Below are 13,770 nucleotides of genomic sequence, written 5' to 3' on the forward strand. Positions count from 1 at the left end.
CCTCAGAACAGCATCAATTTGTTGGGCATGAACACTACAAGATGTCGAAAGCGTTCCACAGGGGCGCTGGCCTATGTTGACTCCAATGCTCCCCACAGTTGTGTTAAATTGACTGGATATCCTTTGGGTGGTGAACCTTTCTTGATACACACGGGAAACTGTTGAGTGTGAAAAACCCAGCAGCGTTGCAGTTCTTGACACACTCAAACCAGTGCGCCTGGTACCTAATAACATCCCCTGTTCAAAGGCACTTAATTATTTTGTCTTGCCCATTCATCCTCTGAATGGCACACATACACAATACATGTCTCAAGGCTTAAGAATTCTTCTTTAAACTGTCTCCTCCCCTTCATCTACACTGATTGAAGTGAATTTAACACGTGACATCAATAAGGGATCATAGCTTTTACCTAGATTCAACTGGTCAGCCGATGTCAAGTTAATAATGTTTTGTACTCTCAGTGTATAGATTATTATACAGAGCTTTATTTTGTGTAGTAGTCTTCATATGCCTTAGCATAAGTCTTCTCCTTCATATTGCCTCAAGTCTGTGCCACATTGAGATCAAGTTCTGTCTCCTTTTATAAATACTCCTTTTGATCTCAGTTCTGTCTCTCTCTAAGAGAGCCCCACCACACACACACACACACACACACACACACACACACACACACACACACACACACACACACACACACACACACACACACACACACACACACACACACACACACACACACACACACATAGTGCAGCCCCTTACCAGTGAGTCCTCCACCGTAAAGTTGAACATTCTCTTGGCATCTGTCTTCAGGTCCCTCACAAAATCTTTATATTCAGGGTTCTGGGGTTCTCTATAGGTCAGGATTTTCACACTCTGAGACAGACACAAAGAATAAAAGCGATTGTGATTCATAAGACAAAGGTTTCACTGAATTATACAGAATCATACCACATGATGATTTCTGCTAATGAATGAATGAACCACAGGTGTGAGAAACACCACTTCTGTGGTAGAAATTAACAGTATGTTCCTCTTTCCCAGGCTGTCCCTTTTATAAACGGGCAACTGTTATTAGAGCCTAGTTGCTCTATTATATGTTGTCAATACGACCAGTCATCCAGAACACATCCTCCAAAACACCCAATAACTTTCATCAAATGATCTCATCTCCTCCCTCCCATTCCTACAGTCTGTGTAGATACAGGCCCAACCTCATTCAAGCAGAAAACTAAGGTCTGAGAAGGATAACTTGTAAAAACACAGCAGTGAGAGAAGTGTTCATACGTATGGGTTATGGCATTGGTTCCCAGATGATTAGAACCCACTTAAAATCCGATTCAACCTAAGAAATATGACCACGACACACCAGTACAGTACGTGCATCAGTTACATTTTTAAACCTCTGGCCCATTTGTTTTGCTCTTTCAGGCTTTGTGAGATGAGACTGATATCAACACATTGACGGGATGTTACAAAACATATAGTTATGTTGCCTCTCTTCCCCTCGCTGTAGAGTCTGTTACTCACTAGGGAATTGAGAAGAAAATTAAAGTACTTCACAGTGAGAGAATGGAAAATAAACAAGATTAGATTTGTCATCTCATCTGCCTGGCAGCACACTTAACATCAATGACAGCCATGGGGAAACATAGGGACATCAAAATATGATTGCTTCAGGGCCTGCTGTGTAAGTCAGCGGAGAATACAGCACATACCTGTTTCCAAGGTAATGATGGGAATGAGATGAGGAATGAGATGATACACTTGACTCTGATCCAAGGCTTACCTGGAAGGCCTCCTTGGCGACAAGGTCGTCTTGGTCCCCTCTGGCCCAGGGTTGAGCATTCTGGGAGTCCAGGCTGAGTCCAAACATGTCAATGTAGAAAAAAACATACTCCTCCTGAGGAAGGCCTGCCCGCCGGAAGTGAACCATCAGCTGCCTGAACGTGTCCGGAGAGCAACACACAAATACCACTACGGGGGCAGAGAGAGAGAGGGTTATAAAAAGAGAGTAAAGACAATAGGAGAGTAATGATAGTTATTGCACATATGGTCAAATATAGTTTTTTTCTAGCAAAATACACAACAACCAAGGTCCTGACTTTAAATTATAGACCTGTCTAATACATGTAGGAATAAGAATAATCTTGTAAATGAATGAGCAATTCAACCAATTCTGAACCAAAAGCATGTAAGGTAATATGTCAATTTTCTTTCAAGTGTATTCAAATCAAATCAAATTTATTTATATAGCCCTTCGTACATCAGCTGATATCTCAAAGTGCTGTACAGAAACCCAGCCTAAAACCCCAAACAGCAAGCAATGCAGGTGTACAATACAGGTCAACAAGCATCTTAAAAACCATCCTTTAAACAGAGCATATCTGTAGGATCTTAATTTTATCACTCTTTTGTTGATGAGAATTTTCCTGCACAGCAGAAAACTTGTAGTGTATTCAAGGTTTAAAAAGGCTTCTAAAGTTTGTAATTTTCACTTCAAAATTTCAGAGTTGATTTGCCCTAAAATAAAATGAATCAACCTCTACAAAAAAAATCCATTAATTATAATACACATAATAATTCACATTTCCAGTTGCTGCAGTGTTTTTTTCCTGCTGTAGCAAACTGGCTCAAATTAAGATCCTACATCTGTAACAATGTGACAGGTCTTCAATTTAGTTCAACCTGCAGGCCAATGTTGTGTGAGCAGAATGAGGAAAGCAAAAACACATAAATAGATCAGGTTAAGAATCTCCTAATTGTATTTGAAATGCTTTATTAGCCTAGTCACTCTGGTCAGCCTAGTCACACTTATCATCATACAGATGTATGATTTTAGCTAATTTTAGCCAGTCTCCTACAGCAGGAAAATAATCCGGCAGCAACAGGAAATGTAAATTATTATGTGGATTAAAATGAATGGACAATTTCGTAGTTGTTGATACATTTTTCGTAAGGGATAATCAAGTCTGAAATTTCAAAGTGGAAATTACAAACTTTAGAAGCCTTTTTAATGCTCAAATACACTACAAGTTTAACATTTCCTGCAACGGTGATCAAATTAAGATCTTACATCTGTATGATGAGAAATAACACACTTAATGCATTTTAAACCAGCAAACACGGCAATCCTTGGAACCAGGAGTTGTGCACTGCTTAGTCCAAGGGCTTATTGTGTCAACCACCCATTTACAATGCCTAAGTGATCAATATCCTAATCGGATTGACCCTACTACACCTTGGTGACTCAGTATACCAACCCAGTACAATGAGAGGATAGATGACCATCTATTTATTTTCCTTACACAACAGCCACTGGCCACATGACTAGGGTTGCAAAGGGTTGGCATCTTTATGGAATTTTGTGGAATTTGTCCAGGAATTCTGCTTAAATTCATCAAAAAAGTTAGCTAAAAACAGTGAACCTTTTTTGTTGGATACACAAAAGGAAATTCTAGGTCTTGTGGCATATTTTGGTTAAACTATCCTCAATTCAATAGAATTTCAACCCTCTACATGCACATTACATTCTTCCATCACATGTACAGTGCGCTCTTCCATCACATGTACAGCTGATTCTCAAGATCTTGCACATTAATGAGATGCTATTGCGCCACACTACTGCACTGTCTGAGTCAAGGACAACATGCTTTCTGGTAAGTTTTGATTACAATACTGGGAGGGGTGAATATATTTTATATGACATACATGATTTTTTATTAACTAGTAAATAATAACCTACAGTAAAGTGTGTGTAAATTAACATGTTTCCATACATGTTTCATTTTAAAACATTTATCTTACAAAGGAGTTGTTTATCTAACTGCTTAACTATTTATCTGTACATGGAATTGTATGTTTTTTTTAAACTCGTTTTTTCAAATCTTTACAGGAAAATGCCACAGGCACTATCTGATGTGTGGAGACATTTCACTGCAGCTAATGTAGAAAGAAAAGCTGTGTACATTTGAAAAATATTGTGCCAAATCATATGTGAAGAATGCAACAAAGATACAGAATCATCTGGCCAGGTGCATAAAGTTTCCTCAGCGCTCACAATAAGGAACCTCTGACAAAAGTCCCTCTACTTCTATTTGAGGTGAAAATGATGAATCAGACACCTTATCGATAGCAACAGCTCATGATACTCCTGGAATTAGTAGTTTGTTTTACTCAATTGAGGAACTTAAGAGAAATGCTGATGAATGTCTTGCTCGAGCTGTGTATGCAACTGGTTCACCTCTGATTCTCACAGGCAATGTGTATTGGAAGAGATTTCTGAATGTTCTTCGCCCAGCATACACCCCTCCTCCCAGACGTGCTTTATCTACCTATTTGCTGGATGCAGAGTTCAACAGAGTTCAAGTGAAGGTCAAGCAAATCATAGAGAAAGCAGACTGTATTGCAATCATCTCTGATGGTTGAATGTTTGTGGGCAAGGAATAATTAACTACATCATCTCCACCCCTCAACCAGTATTCTACAAGAGCACAGACACAAGGGACAACAGACACATCGGTCTCTACATTGCAGATGAGCTGAAGGCAGTCATCAATGACCTTGGACCACAGAAGGTATTTGCACTGGTGACAGACAATGCTGCGAACATGAAGGCTGCTTAGTCTAAAGTGGAGGAGTCCTACCCTCACATCACACCCATTGGCTGTGCTGCTCAGGCATTGAGTCTGCCCCTCAAGGACATCAGGCACTGAAAACAATGGATATACTCTACAAGAGAGTCAAGGAAATGGTTAGGTATGTGAAGGGTCATCAAGTTATAGCAGCAATCCACCTCACCAAGCAAAGTGAAAAGAATAAGAGCACCACATTGAAGCTGCCCAGCAACACCCATTGGGGTGGTGTTGTCATCATGTTTGACAGTCTCCTGGAGGGGAAGGAGTCTCTACAAGAAATGGCCATATCACAGTCTGCTGATATGGACAGCCCCATCAAGTGGATCCTCCTGGATGATGTATTTTGGGAGAGAGTGGTAAGCAGCCTGAAACTCCTGAAACCTATAGCAGTAGCCATTGCACGGATTGAAGGAGACAACGCCATCCTGTCGGATGTCCAGACTCTGCTTGAAGATGTAAGAGAAGAAATGCATACTGCCCTGCCCACTTCACTGTTGCTAAAAGCAGAGGAAACATCTGTTCTGAAGTACATCATAAAGGGTGAAGACTTCTGCCTGAAGCCCATATATGCCGCAGCATACATGTTGGACCCCAGTATGGTGTCATCAATACCGTGTCTCGCCACCTTGGCATGGATGAGGGCAAGGTTCTTTTTCAGTCTGGCAAAGTAGACTTCCAAGCAAGGGCTTTGGGATGGAGATGCAATATGGCAGTAGTGCCAACATATCTCAACAGCCACCTGATGGAAGGGACTTTGTGGATCTGAGGCTCTTTCCTCTGTTGCTTCCATCGTCCTCCAAATCTCACTAACATCAGCCACCTCAGAGCCCAACTGGTCCTTGTTTGGGAACACACACACTAAAGTACACAACAGGCTGACCAATACAAGGGTTGAAAAATGGGTGGCCATCCGGGCAAATTGAGCCGTCCTCAACCAGGTTGGAAAGTGACAGTGAAGATGAGGCCTCAGAGTCCTATGTTCAAGAGGTGGACATTAAGGGAGAAGACTTGGAAGCCTGAGAGGAAGACAGCCAAAGCTTTAGCTTCTAGACTTTCATTTTACATTTTTTCATGTATGTTGAAAACGTTTTTGGGAGATGCGATGGATCATTGGGAATCATTCAATATTCCCTTTTGTTGTTCAGTGAAATCATCCCATGTGAAGAGTCAACTCATTTAAATAAAGTTCCATTCGTAATTAAATAGTTTAAAAAAAAATTATATTGGAAGGATTTAATCATTTGCAATTATGTCTACTTATGATAAGGTAAAAGGTTTATGTTTCTTTCTCCATATATGGTAAATATATCCAATGCAAAAAACATCTACATTGAAATGGTATTAATATTCATTTGCATACTTTTCAGTTACTTCCCATATATTCCCGTTAATTGTCACAGAAAGTTTCCACCTCTGAATATTCCCCAAAATGTGCAACCCTACACATGACGTCTAGACAAACAGACAAACAAATAGACAAACAGACAGACCAACACCTAATAGGCACTTCAAATCATACTTTCTTCAAAGACGCACCCACTTCAGGCTTGTAAAGTCCATCATGTAAAGAATCATTTAAAAAAATGTTGGTTTATGTACCACGGAAGTCATATTATACCAATAAGCTATACCAATAAGGTCACCATAGCAGCACCCACTCGTAGCACGTGCTCCAGCAGGTATATCTCATTGGTCACCCCCAAAGCCAATTCCTCCGTTGGTTGTCTTTCCTTCCAGTTCTCTGCTGCCAATGACTGGAACGAACTGCAAAAATCTCTGAAGCTGGAGACTCACATCTCCCTCACTAGCTTTAAGCACCAGCTGTCAGAGCAGCTCACAGATCACTGCACCTGTACATAGCCCATATGTAAACAGCCCATCTATCTACCTACCTTATCCCCATACTGTATTTATTTATCTTGCTCCTTTGCACCCCAGTATCTCTACTTGCACATTCATCTTCTGCACATCTACCATTCCAGTGTTTTAATTGCTATATTGTAATTACTTCGCCATCATGGCCTATTTATTGCCTTAACTCCCTTATCTTACCTCATTTGCACTCACTGTATATAGACTCTTTGTTTTCTTTTGTTCTACTGTATTATTGACTATGTTTTGTTTATTCCATGTGTAACTCTGTTGTTGTATGTGTCGAATTGCTATGCTTTATCTTGGCCAGGTCGCAGTTGCAAATGAGAACTTGTTCTCAACTAGCCTACCTGGTTAAATAAAGGTGAAATTCAATTTAAAAAATATGAAATAATGATGAGTCGCCAGGCCTTTACTGCGGTGTGGAGATACAGAATCATCAGAAAGTATTCACACCCATTTGCTTTTTACAAATTCTGTTGTGTTACAGCCTGAATTTAACATTTATTAAATGTAGATTTTGTGTCACACACTATATCCCATAATGTCAAAGTAGAATTTTGTTTGTAAAAAACAAATGTCTTGAGTCAATAAGTATTCAACCCCTTTGTCATGGCAAGCCTAAATAAGGTCAGGAGTCAAAATAACAAACCGCATAATAGGTTGCATGGACTCATTCCGTGTTCAATAGTGGTTAACACGATTTAACTACCCCATCTCTATACCCCACACATACAGATAATTGTAAGGTCCTTCAATCGCGTAATGAATTTCAAGCACAGATTAAACCACAAAGACCAGGGAGGTTTTCAATGCCTCGCAAAGAAGGGCACCGATTGGTAGAAGATGAATGAAATGGACGCTGAACATCCCTTTGAACATGGTGAAGTTATGATTTAGGCTTTGAATGGTGTATCAATACACCCAGTCATTACAAAGATGCAGGCGTCCTTCCTAACTCAGAGGACGAAAACCTATGATGACTTTAAAACAGTTACAGAGTTTAATGGTTGTGATTCGAGAAAACTGAGGATGGATCAACAACACTGGAGTTACTCCACAATACTAACCTAAATGACAGAGTGAAAAGAAGGATGCCTGTACAGAATAAAAAATATTCCAAAACATGCATCCTGTTTGCAACAAGGCACTTAAGTAATACTGCAAAACATGTTTAGGGCAAATCTAACACAACACATCACTGACTACCACTATTCATATTTTCAAGCATGTTATGGGTATGCTTGTCATCTGCAAGGACTAGGGAGTTTTTTTAGGATAAAAAGAAATGGAATACAGCTATAAGCACAGGTAAAATCCTAGAGGAAAACTGGTTCAAGATGCTTACCAACAGACACAGGGAGACAAATTCACCTTTCAGCAGGACAATGACCTAAAACACAAGGCCAAATCTACACAGGAATTGCTTACCAAGGTGACATTGATTGTTCCTGAGTGGCCTAGTTACAGTTTCAACTTAAATTGTCTGGAACATCTATGGCAAGAAAATGGCTGTCTAGCAAAGATCAACAATCAACTTGACAAAGCTTGAAAAAAAAATCAAGAAAAATCCAGGTATGCAAAGCTCTTAGAGACTTACCCAAAAAGACTTCAACAAAGTATTGACTCAGGGGTGTGAATACTTACAGTACCAGTCCACATTTACTCATTCAAGGGTTTTCTATATGTTTTACTATTTTCTACATTGTAGAATAATAATGAAGACATCAAAACTATGAAATAACACATGGAATCATGTAGTAACCAAAAAAGGGTTAAACAAATATTTAAAATTTGAGATTCTTCAAAGTAGCCACCCGTTGCCTTGATGACAGCTTTGCACACTCTTGGCATTCTCTCAACCAGTTTCACCTGGAATGCTTTTCCAACAGTCTTGAAGGATTTCCCACATATGCTGAGCACTTGTTGGCTGCTTTTCCTTCACTCTGAAACTCATCCCAAACCATCTCAATTGGGCGAGGTCGGGTGATTGTGGAAGCCAGGTTATCTGATGCAGCACTCCATCACTCTCCTTCTTGGTCAAATAGCCCTTACACAGCCTGGAGCTGTGTTGGGTCATTGTCCTGTTGAAAAACAAATGATAGTCCCACTAAGCGCAAACCAGATGGGATGGTGTATCGCTGCAGAATGCTGTGGTAACCATGCTGATTAAGTGTGCCTTGAATACTAAATAAATCACCCAGACAGTGTCACCAGCAAAGCACCCCCACACCATCACACCTCCTCCTCCATGCGTCACGGTGGGAACCACACATGTAGAGATAATCCATTCACCTACTCTGCATCTCACAAAGACACGGCGGTTGGAACCAAAAATCTCAAATTTGCACTCATCAGACCAAAGGACAGATTTCGCCCAAGAACGTCTCTTCTTGTCATTGGTGTCCTTTGGTAGTGGTTTCTTTGCAGCAATTCGACCATGAAGACCTGATTCTCGCAGTCTCCTCTGAACAGTTGATGTTGAGATGTGTCTGTTACTTGAACTCTGTGAGGTGCAATCTGAGGTACAGTTAATTGCCGATTTCTGGGGTGCAGTTAACTCTAATGAACTTATCCTCTGCAGCAGAGGTAACTCTGGTTATTCTTTTCCTGTGGCGGTCCTCATGAGAGCCAGTTTAATCATAGCGCTTGATGGTTTTTGCGACTGCATTTGAAGAAACTTTCAAAGTTCTTGACATTTTCTGGATTGACTGACCTTCATGTCTTAAAGTAATGACGGACTGTCGTCTTTTACCAAATAAGGCTATCTTCTATATACCACCCCAATCTTGTCACAACAAAACTGATTGGCTCAAACACATTAAGAAGGAAAGAAATTCCACAAATGAACTTCTACCAAGGCACATCTGTTAATGTAAATGTATTCCAGGTGACTACCTCATGAAGCTGGTTGAGAGAATTCCAATAGTGTGCAAAGCCGTCATCAGGGCAAAGGGTGGCTACTTTGAAGAATCTTTGAAGAAATAAATATTTTTGTTTTTACTTTTTAGTAACGTGTTATTTCATAGTTTTGATGTCTTCACTATTATTCTACAATGTAGAAAATAGTATAAATGAAGAAAAACCCTTGAATGAGTAGGTGTGTCCAAAATTTTGACAGGTATAATATGTAAATTAGATATTTTTGTATTTAATTTTCAATAATTTCAAAAATGTGCTCACTTTGTCATTATGGGGTATTGTGTGTAGATGGGTGAGAGAAAAAATATATTGAATCCATTATAAATTCAGGCTTTAACACAACAAAATGTGAAATAAATCAAGGGGTATGAATACTTTCTGAAGGTACTGTAAATAGGGCTAATGAGAGAAAGGAGGGGGGACACTCAATGTTAGTCCGCATGCTAATTGTGCTGGGGTATAGTAGTGCCTGTGGCGGTGGGTCAGAGACAGTGATCTGAAATAGGGCTTTATTAGCTCTATGATCAGCTCTGCTCCCAGCCAGAGGCTAACTACCTCGGTCAGACCCTTCATTAGCCTGGGTAATTACTGCAGGCTGCCAAGTACCTGGCACTGCCACGGCAGCACACATTAAGTGTGTGTGGATGTCAAACCGTGTTCAGCATTCTCTGTGCGCCATTGTGTTAGTTTTGCCTGGTCCAAAAACAACCCTTAAGCCCTATACCCCATAAGCAGGTTGTGCTGCTGTGATCCTGTGTGGCCTGTTCTAGTACAGGTAGGTCTAGGCTGATCTAGTCTAGTCTATTCTAACGTGTCAATGTAATAGTGTATTGGGTTCTGGGCTGGTCTAGTCTGATGGGTTATTGTGTTATGGTCTATTTAGGGTCTTATCTAGTTTATTGTGGTCTGGTCTGGCACCATGTGGCTTGGAAGAGTGGCACAGGAAGTCTCCAGGGACATGATGACATTCCTGTAGCACGCACTTCCTGTCCTGGCGGCTCTATTGTTTCAGGGTTAAATGGCCCTGGTCAGGAAGGGAGCAGTGGAACCAAACCAACAAACCTAAGGAGACTAAAATGGATCTCCCGGGTCGCCCTGGGCTCAGGAGACTTATAAGTAGAAGGAGGGTCTGAGTGCCCTTCTCCTGGTGAGACTCCATCCATATCTGGATCCCCTACAAACAATGGCGCCACCAGTTGTTTGGTGCCACACTCAACTTGTAGTGGCACCAAGATATGTAACATTTGGTGTAAGACAAGCTGTTGACACCCTTGATTTTGTTATGAATGCTAACCCAATGTGCAACATGAGTGGATGGAAACAAACCAGGATGGCATCACGGCTAGAGGAGTGTAGAGCGGTACAAGGGGGCAAAGCACAGGCCTGACCCCTGATCCCGGCACCAGGCGGAGCAAACACTGTGACTTTACATACCTTTCATGCCTGATAAGTGCACAGTCAAACACACACTTCCACTATCATCTTCAGGCGGTCTGACACTTCCTTTGAACTTCGAACCTCAGAAGAGCTGATGATGTGGTGGTTTCACTGTGGATAGCCCAGCTGATACCATGACGATAGGGTGAGAGAGCAAGGGTGAGGCGGAGATAGCGAATAGAATGTCTGTCACACATCACCACACCATCCTGTCTGATTTTCTTACCTTCACACAAGGTTAGCAGAAGGTGACATTGAGAGATAAGGGGGGTGTTAGAAGGAGAAGGAGGGTGATGAAAGGAAGGAATAAGAACATTTCTTACTTTTTCTATTTCTTTCTCTCCCTCCACCTTCATTTATTTTTCCTAACTTACTTCAGAGTCCACAACCTCAGAGTAGCGACAGGCTGATGGACCATTATTATATATTTACAAACGTTTTAAAATGTTTTATTTAATAACTTAACTGGCTGTTATCGAGTCACGGATGTATGTTCGCCACGTAGCCCTCTTTACTCTGTCTCTCACTACCCCACACAACTTCTTCCTTTCCTATAAATTGGTAAGTGATAACATAATCAATCCCTCTGTGTCAGTGTAATCTCCCAAAACATTCCAGAGAAACAAAGACACTTGATTAAGTCTTTGAATTACTGTGATGTAGGACCTGTCAACTTCCTCCTGAACACACAGACAATTCCGCAGTCAAGTGACAGAGGCAGCAGACTTCCATGGTTCTTGATTAAACATTACATTATCTAGTTGCATTACAATTACAAATTGCGATATGCAAACAGTGGAAGTGAATCCCAATTAATATTGTTATGCGGGATATTACTTAGAAACATTGCTGCTAGGCATACCTATTGGGATATTTGGATGATAGCAAGAAGACTAGTGTATGGGGACCCGAAGCTGGCAAAATAAATGAGACTGATGTAACAGTATGTACCAGTATGTCACTGTGTACTTCACTCCAAACAACCCCTCTGTGTCCATGCAGTCACCATCTCACTGGGGAAAAACTGGTTGAATCAAATCAAATCAAATTTATTCATATAGCCCTTCGTACATCAGCTGATATCTCAAAGTGCTGTACAGAAACCCAGCCTAAAACCCCAACGTTGTTTTTCATTTCAACAAACAACTTAAAACATTTCGGGAATATTTTGTCTTTTTTCACCCAATTTTTTCACTCCCTGGAAGCTAATGGTCCCCACACATGGTAGAGAAGTCTGTAGATTTGTCCCCAGCATGGAATTACCAGCTACAATCCACTGTCTAGTTTAGAGCTGTGCTCTCTTATCTAAACACTTAGAAAAAAGGGTTCCAAAAGGGTTCTTTGGCCGTCCCCGTAGGATAACCTTTTCTTGGTTCCATATAGAAACCTTTCTGGATTCAAAAATATTCTACCTGGAACCAAAAGGGTTCTTCAAAAGGTTATTCTACGGGGACAACAGAAGAACTGTCACGACTTCCGCCGAAGTCGGTGTCTCTCCTTGTTCTGGCGGCGCTCGGCGTCGCTGGTCTACTAGCCATCGCCGATCCACTTCTCTTTTTCCTTTGGTTTGGTCTTTGTTTTCACACACCTGTTTTCCATTTCACAATTATTTGTTCCTGTATTTAAACCCTCTGTTTCCCCCATGGTGTTGTGCGGGATTATTACATGTTCAGTTAGGCTTATTTTGATGGCTGTTTTTTTGACGGGTGCTGTGTTCACCCGTGCGTTACCGTTTTGGTCAAGTGTAATTGTTACCTTGTGCCTTGTTGAGTAAAGTACGTTGCTCACTCAGTCTGCTCTCCTGCGCCTGACTTCGTGCACCAGCTACACTCACCATCTGACAAGAACCCTTTTAGGTTCTAGATAGCACCTTTTTTTCTTAGAGTGAAAATCCAACATCATACAGAAAACATCCAATTACACAATGTCTAACTATAAAAAGCTTTGTTAAATGTTAAATTGGCATAGGAGTGTGTTCAAAGCTGAACCATTATGGCAGAAGCAGCCTCCGTCCCTCCCGGGACTCCAGACTCCACCTGTGATGAACAGCAGGCCTAAACTCACCAAGATAACTAAACGTGTGTGTTGACTCATCTGTGTGTATTCATGCAAACCAACAAATCTAAAACCAACCAAAACCATCATCACTACGATCTCCCCCAGGCTCTAAGGCAAACTATAGGCCTACATGTCTGGCTCCCCTCCTTCTCCTTGCCTCTCCAGGATTCCAGAATATACATTGTTAACTGAAGCCAGATGGACGGGCCCGGGGGGGCTAAGGGGGAGAAAAGGGAAAGGCAAGGCCTTGTGGGTAGTTAGGTTCAGCATGGGCACCTTCTGCCTCGGCAACCATAGCGTTAGAACGAGGTGAGATGGAAGCTCCAGGGTCTTGCGTCACCCCTTTTGGGAAGTCCAAGCTATGGGGTGAAGGAGTCATGTCGAGGCAAGGGTGATGTCAACAACCCTCTTAACACTGTGTTAACAAGCTCAACTGCCAAAACTCTCTCGCTCATCAACACTTTCTACAAAGATCTGCCACCATGAAAGGTAATTGAAAAATCCCCCCCTCCCTTTTACAGGTAGTGTGATGTTCTTGGAACTGTGTATAGACATTTCAAATCAAATCAAAGTTTATTTGTCACATGTGCCGAATAAAACAGGTGCAGACCTTACAGTGAAATGCTTACTTACAGGCTCTAACCAATAGTGCAAAAAAGGTATTATGTGAACAATAGGTTGGTAAAGAAATAAAACAACAGTAAATAAGACAGGCTATATAGAGTAGCGAGGCTATAGAAGTAGAAGGGCTACATACAGACACCGGTTAGTCAGGCTGATTGAGGTAGTATGTACATGTAGATATGGTTAAAGTGACTATGCATATATGATGAACAGAGTAGC

General features: G+C 41.2%; 1 protein-coding gene across 2 annotated transcripts in view; it reads right to left on the reverse strand.

Annotated features, from left to right (window-relative positions):
* Positions 1–13,770, reverse strand: part of npr1b (natriuretic peptide receptor 1b) — a 57,549-nt gene that overhangs the window by 29,936 nt on the left and 13,843 nt on the right. For both annotated transcript variants that reach the window (XM_024385701.2, XM_024385700.2), the window contains exons 3-4: positions 1,791–1,978; positions 764–877 (exon numbers count right to left, since the gene is read on the reverse strand). In XM_024385701.2, coding sequence (XP_024241469.1) covers positions 764–877; positions 1,791–1,978 — 302 coding nt within the window. The remainder of the gene's footprint in view (positions 1–763; positions 878–1,790; positions 1,979–13,770) is intronic.

Source organism: Oncorhynchus tshawytscha, linkage group LG23, assembly GCF_018296145.1.
Source record: "Oncorhynchus tshawytscha isolate Ot180627B linkage group LG23, Otsh_v2.0, whole genome shotgun sequence".
Lineage (NCBI taxonomy): Eukaryota > Metazoa > Chordata > Actinopteri > Salmoniformes > Salmonidae > Oncorhynchus > Oncorhynchus tshawytscha.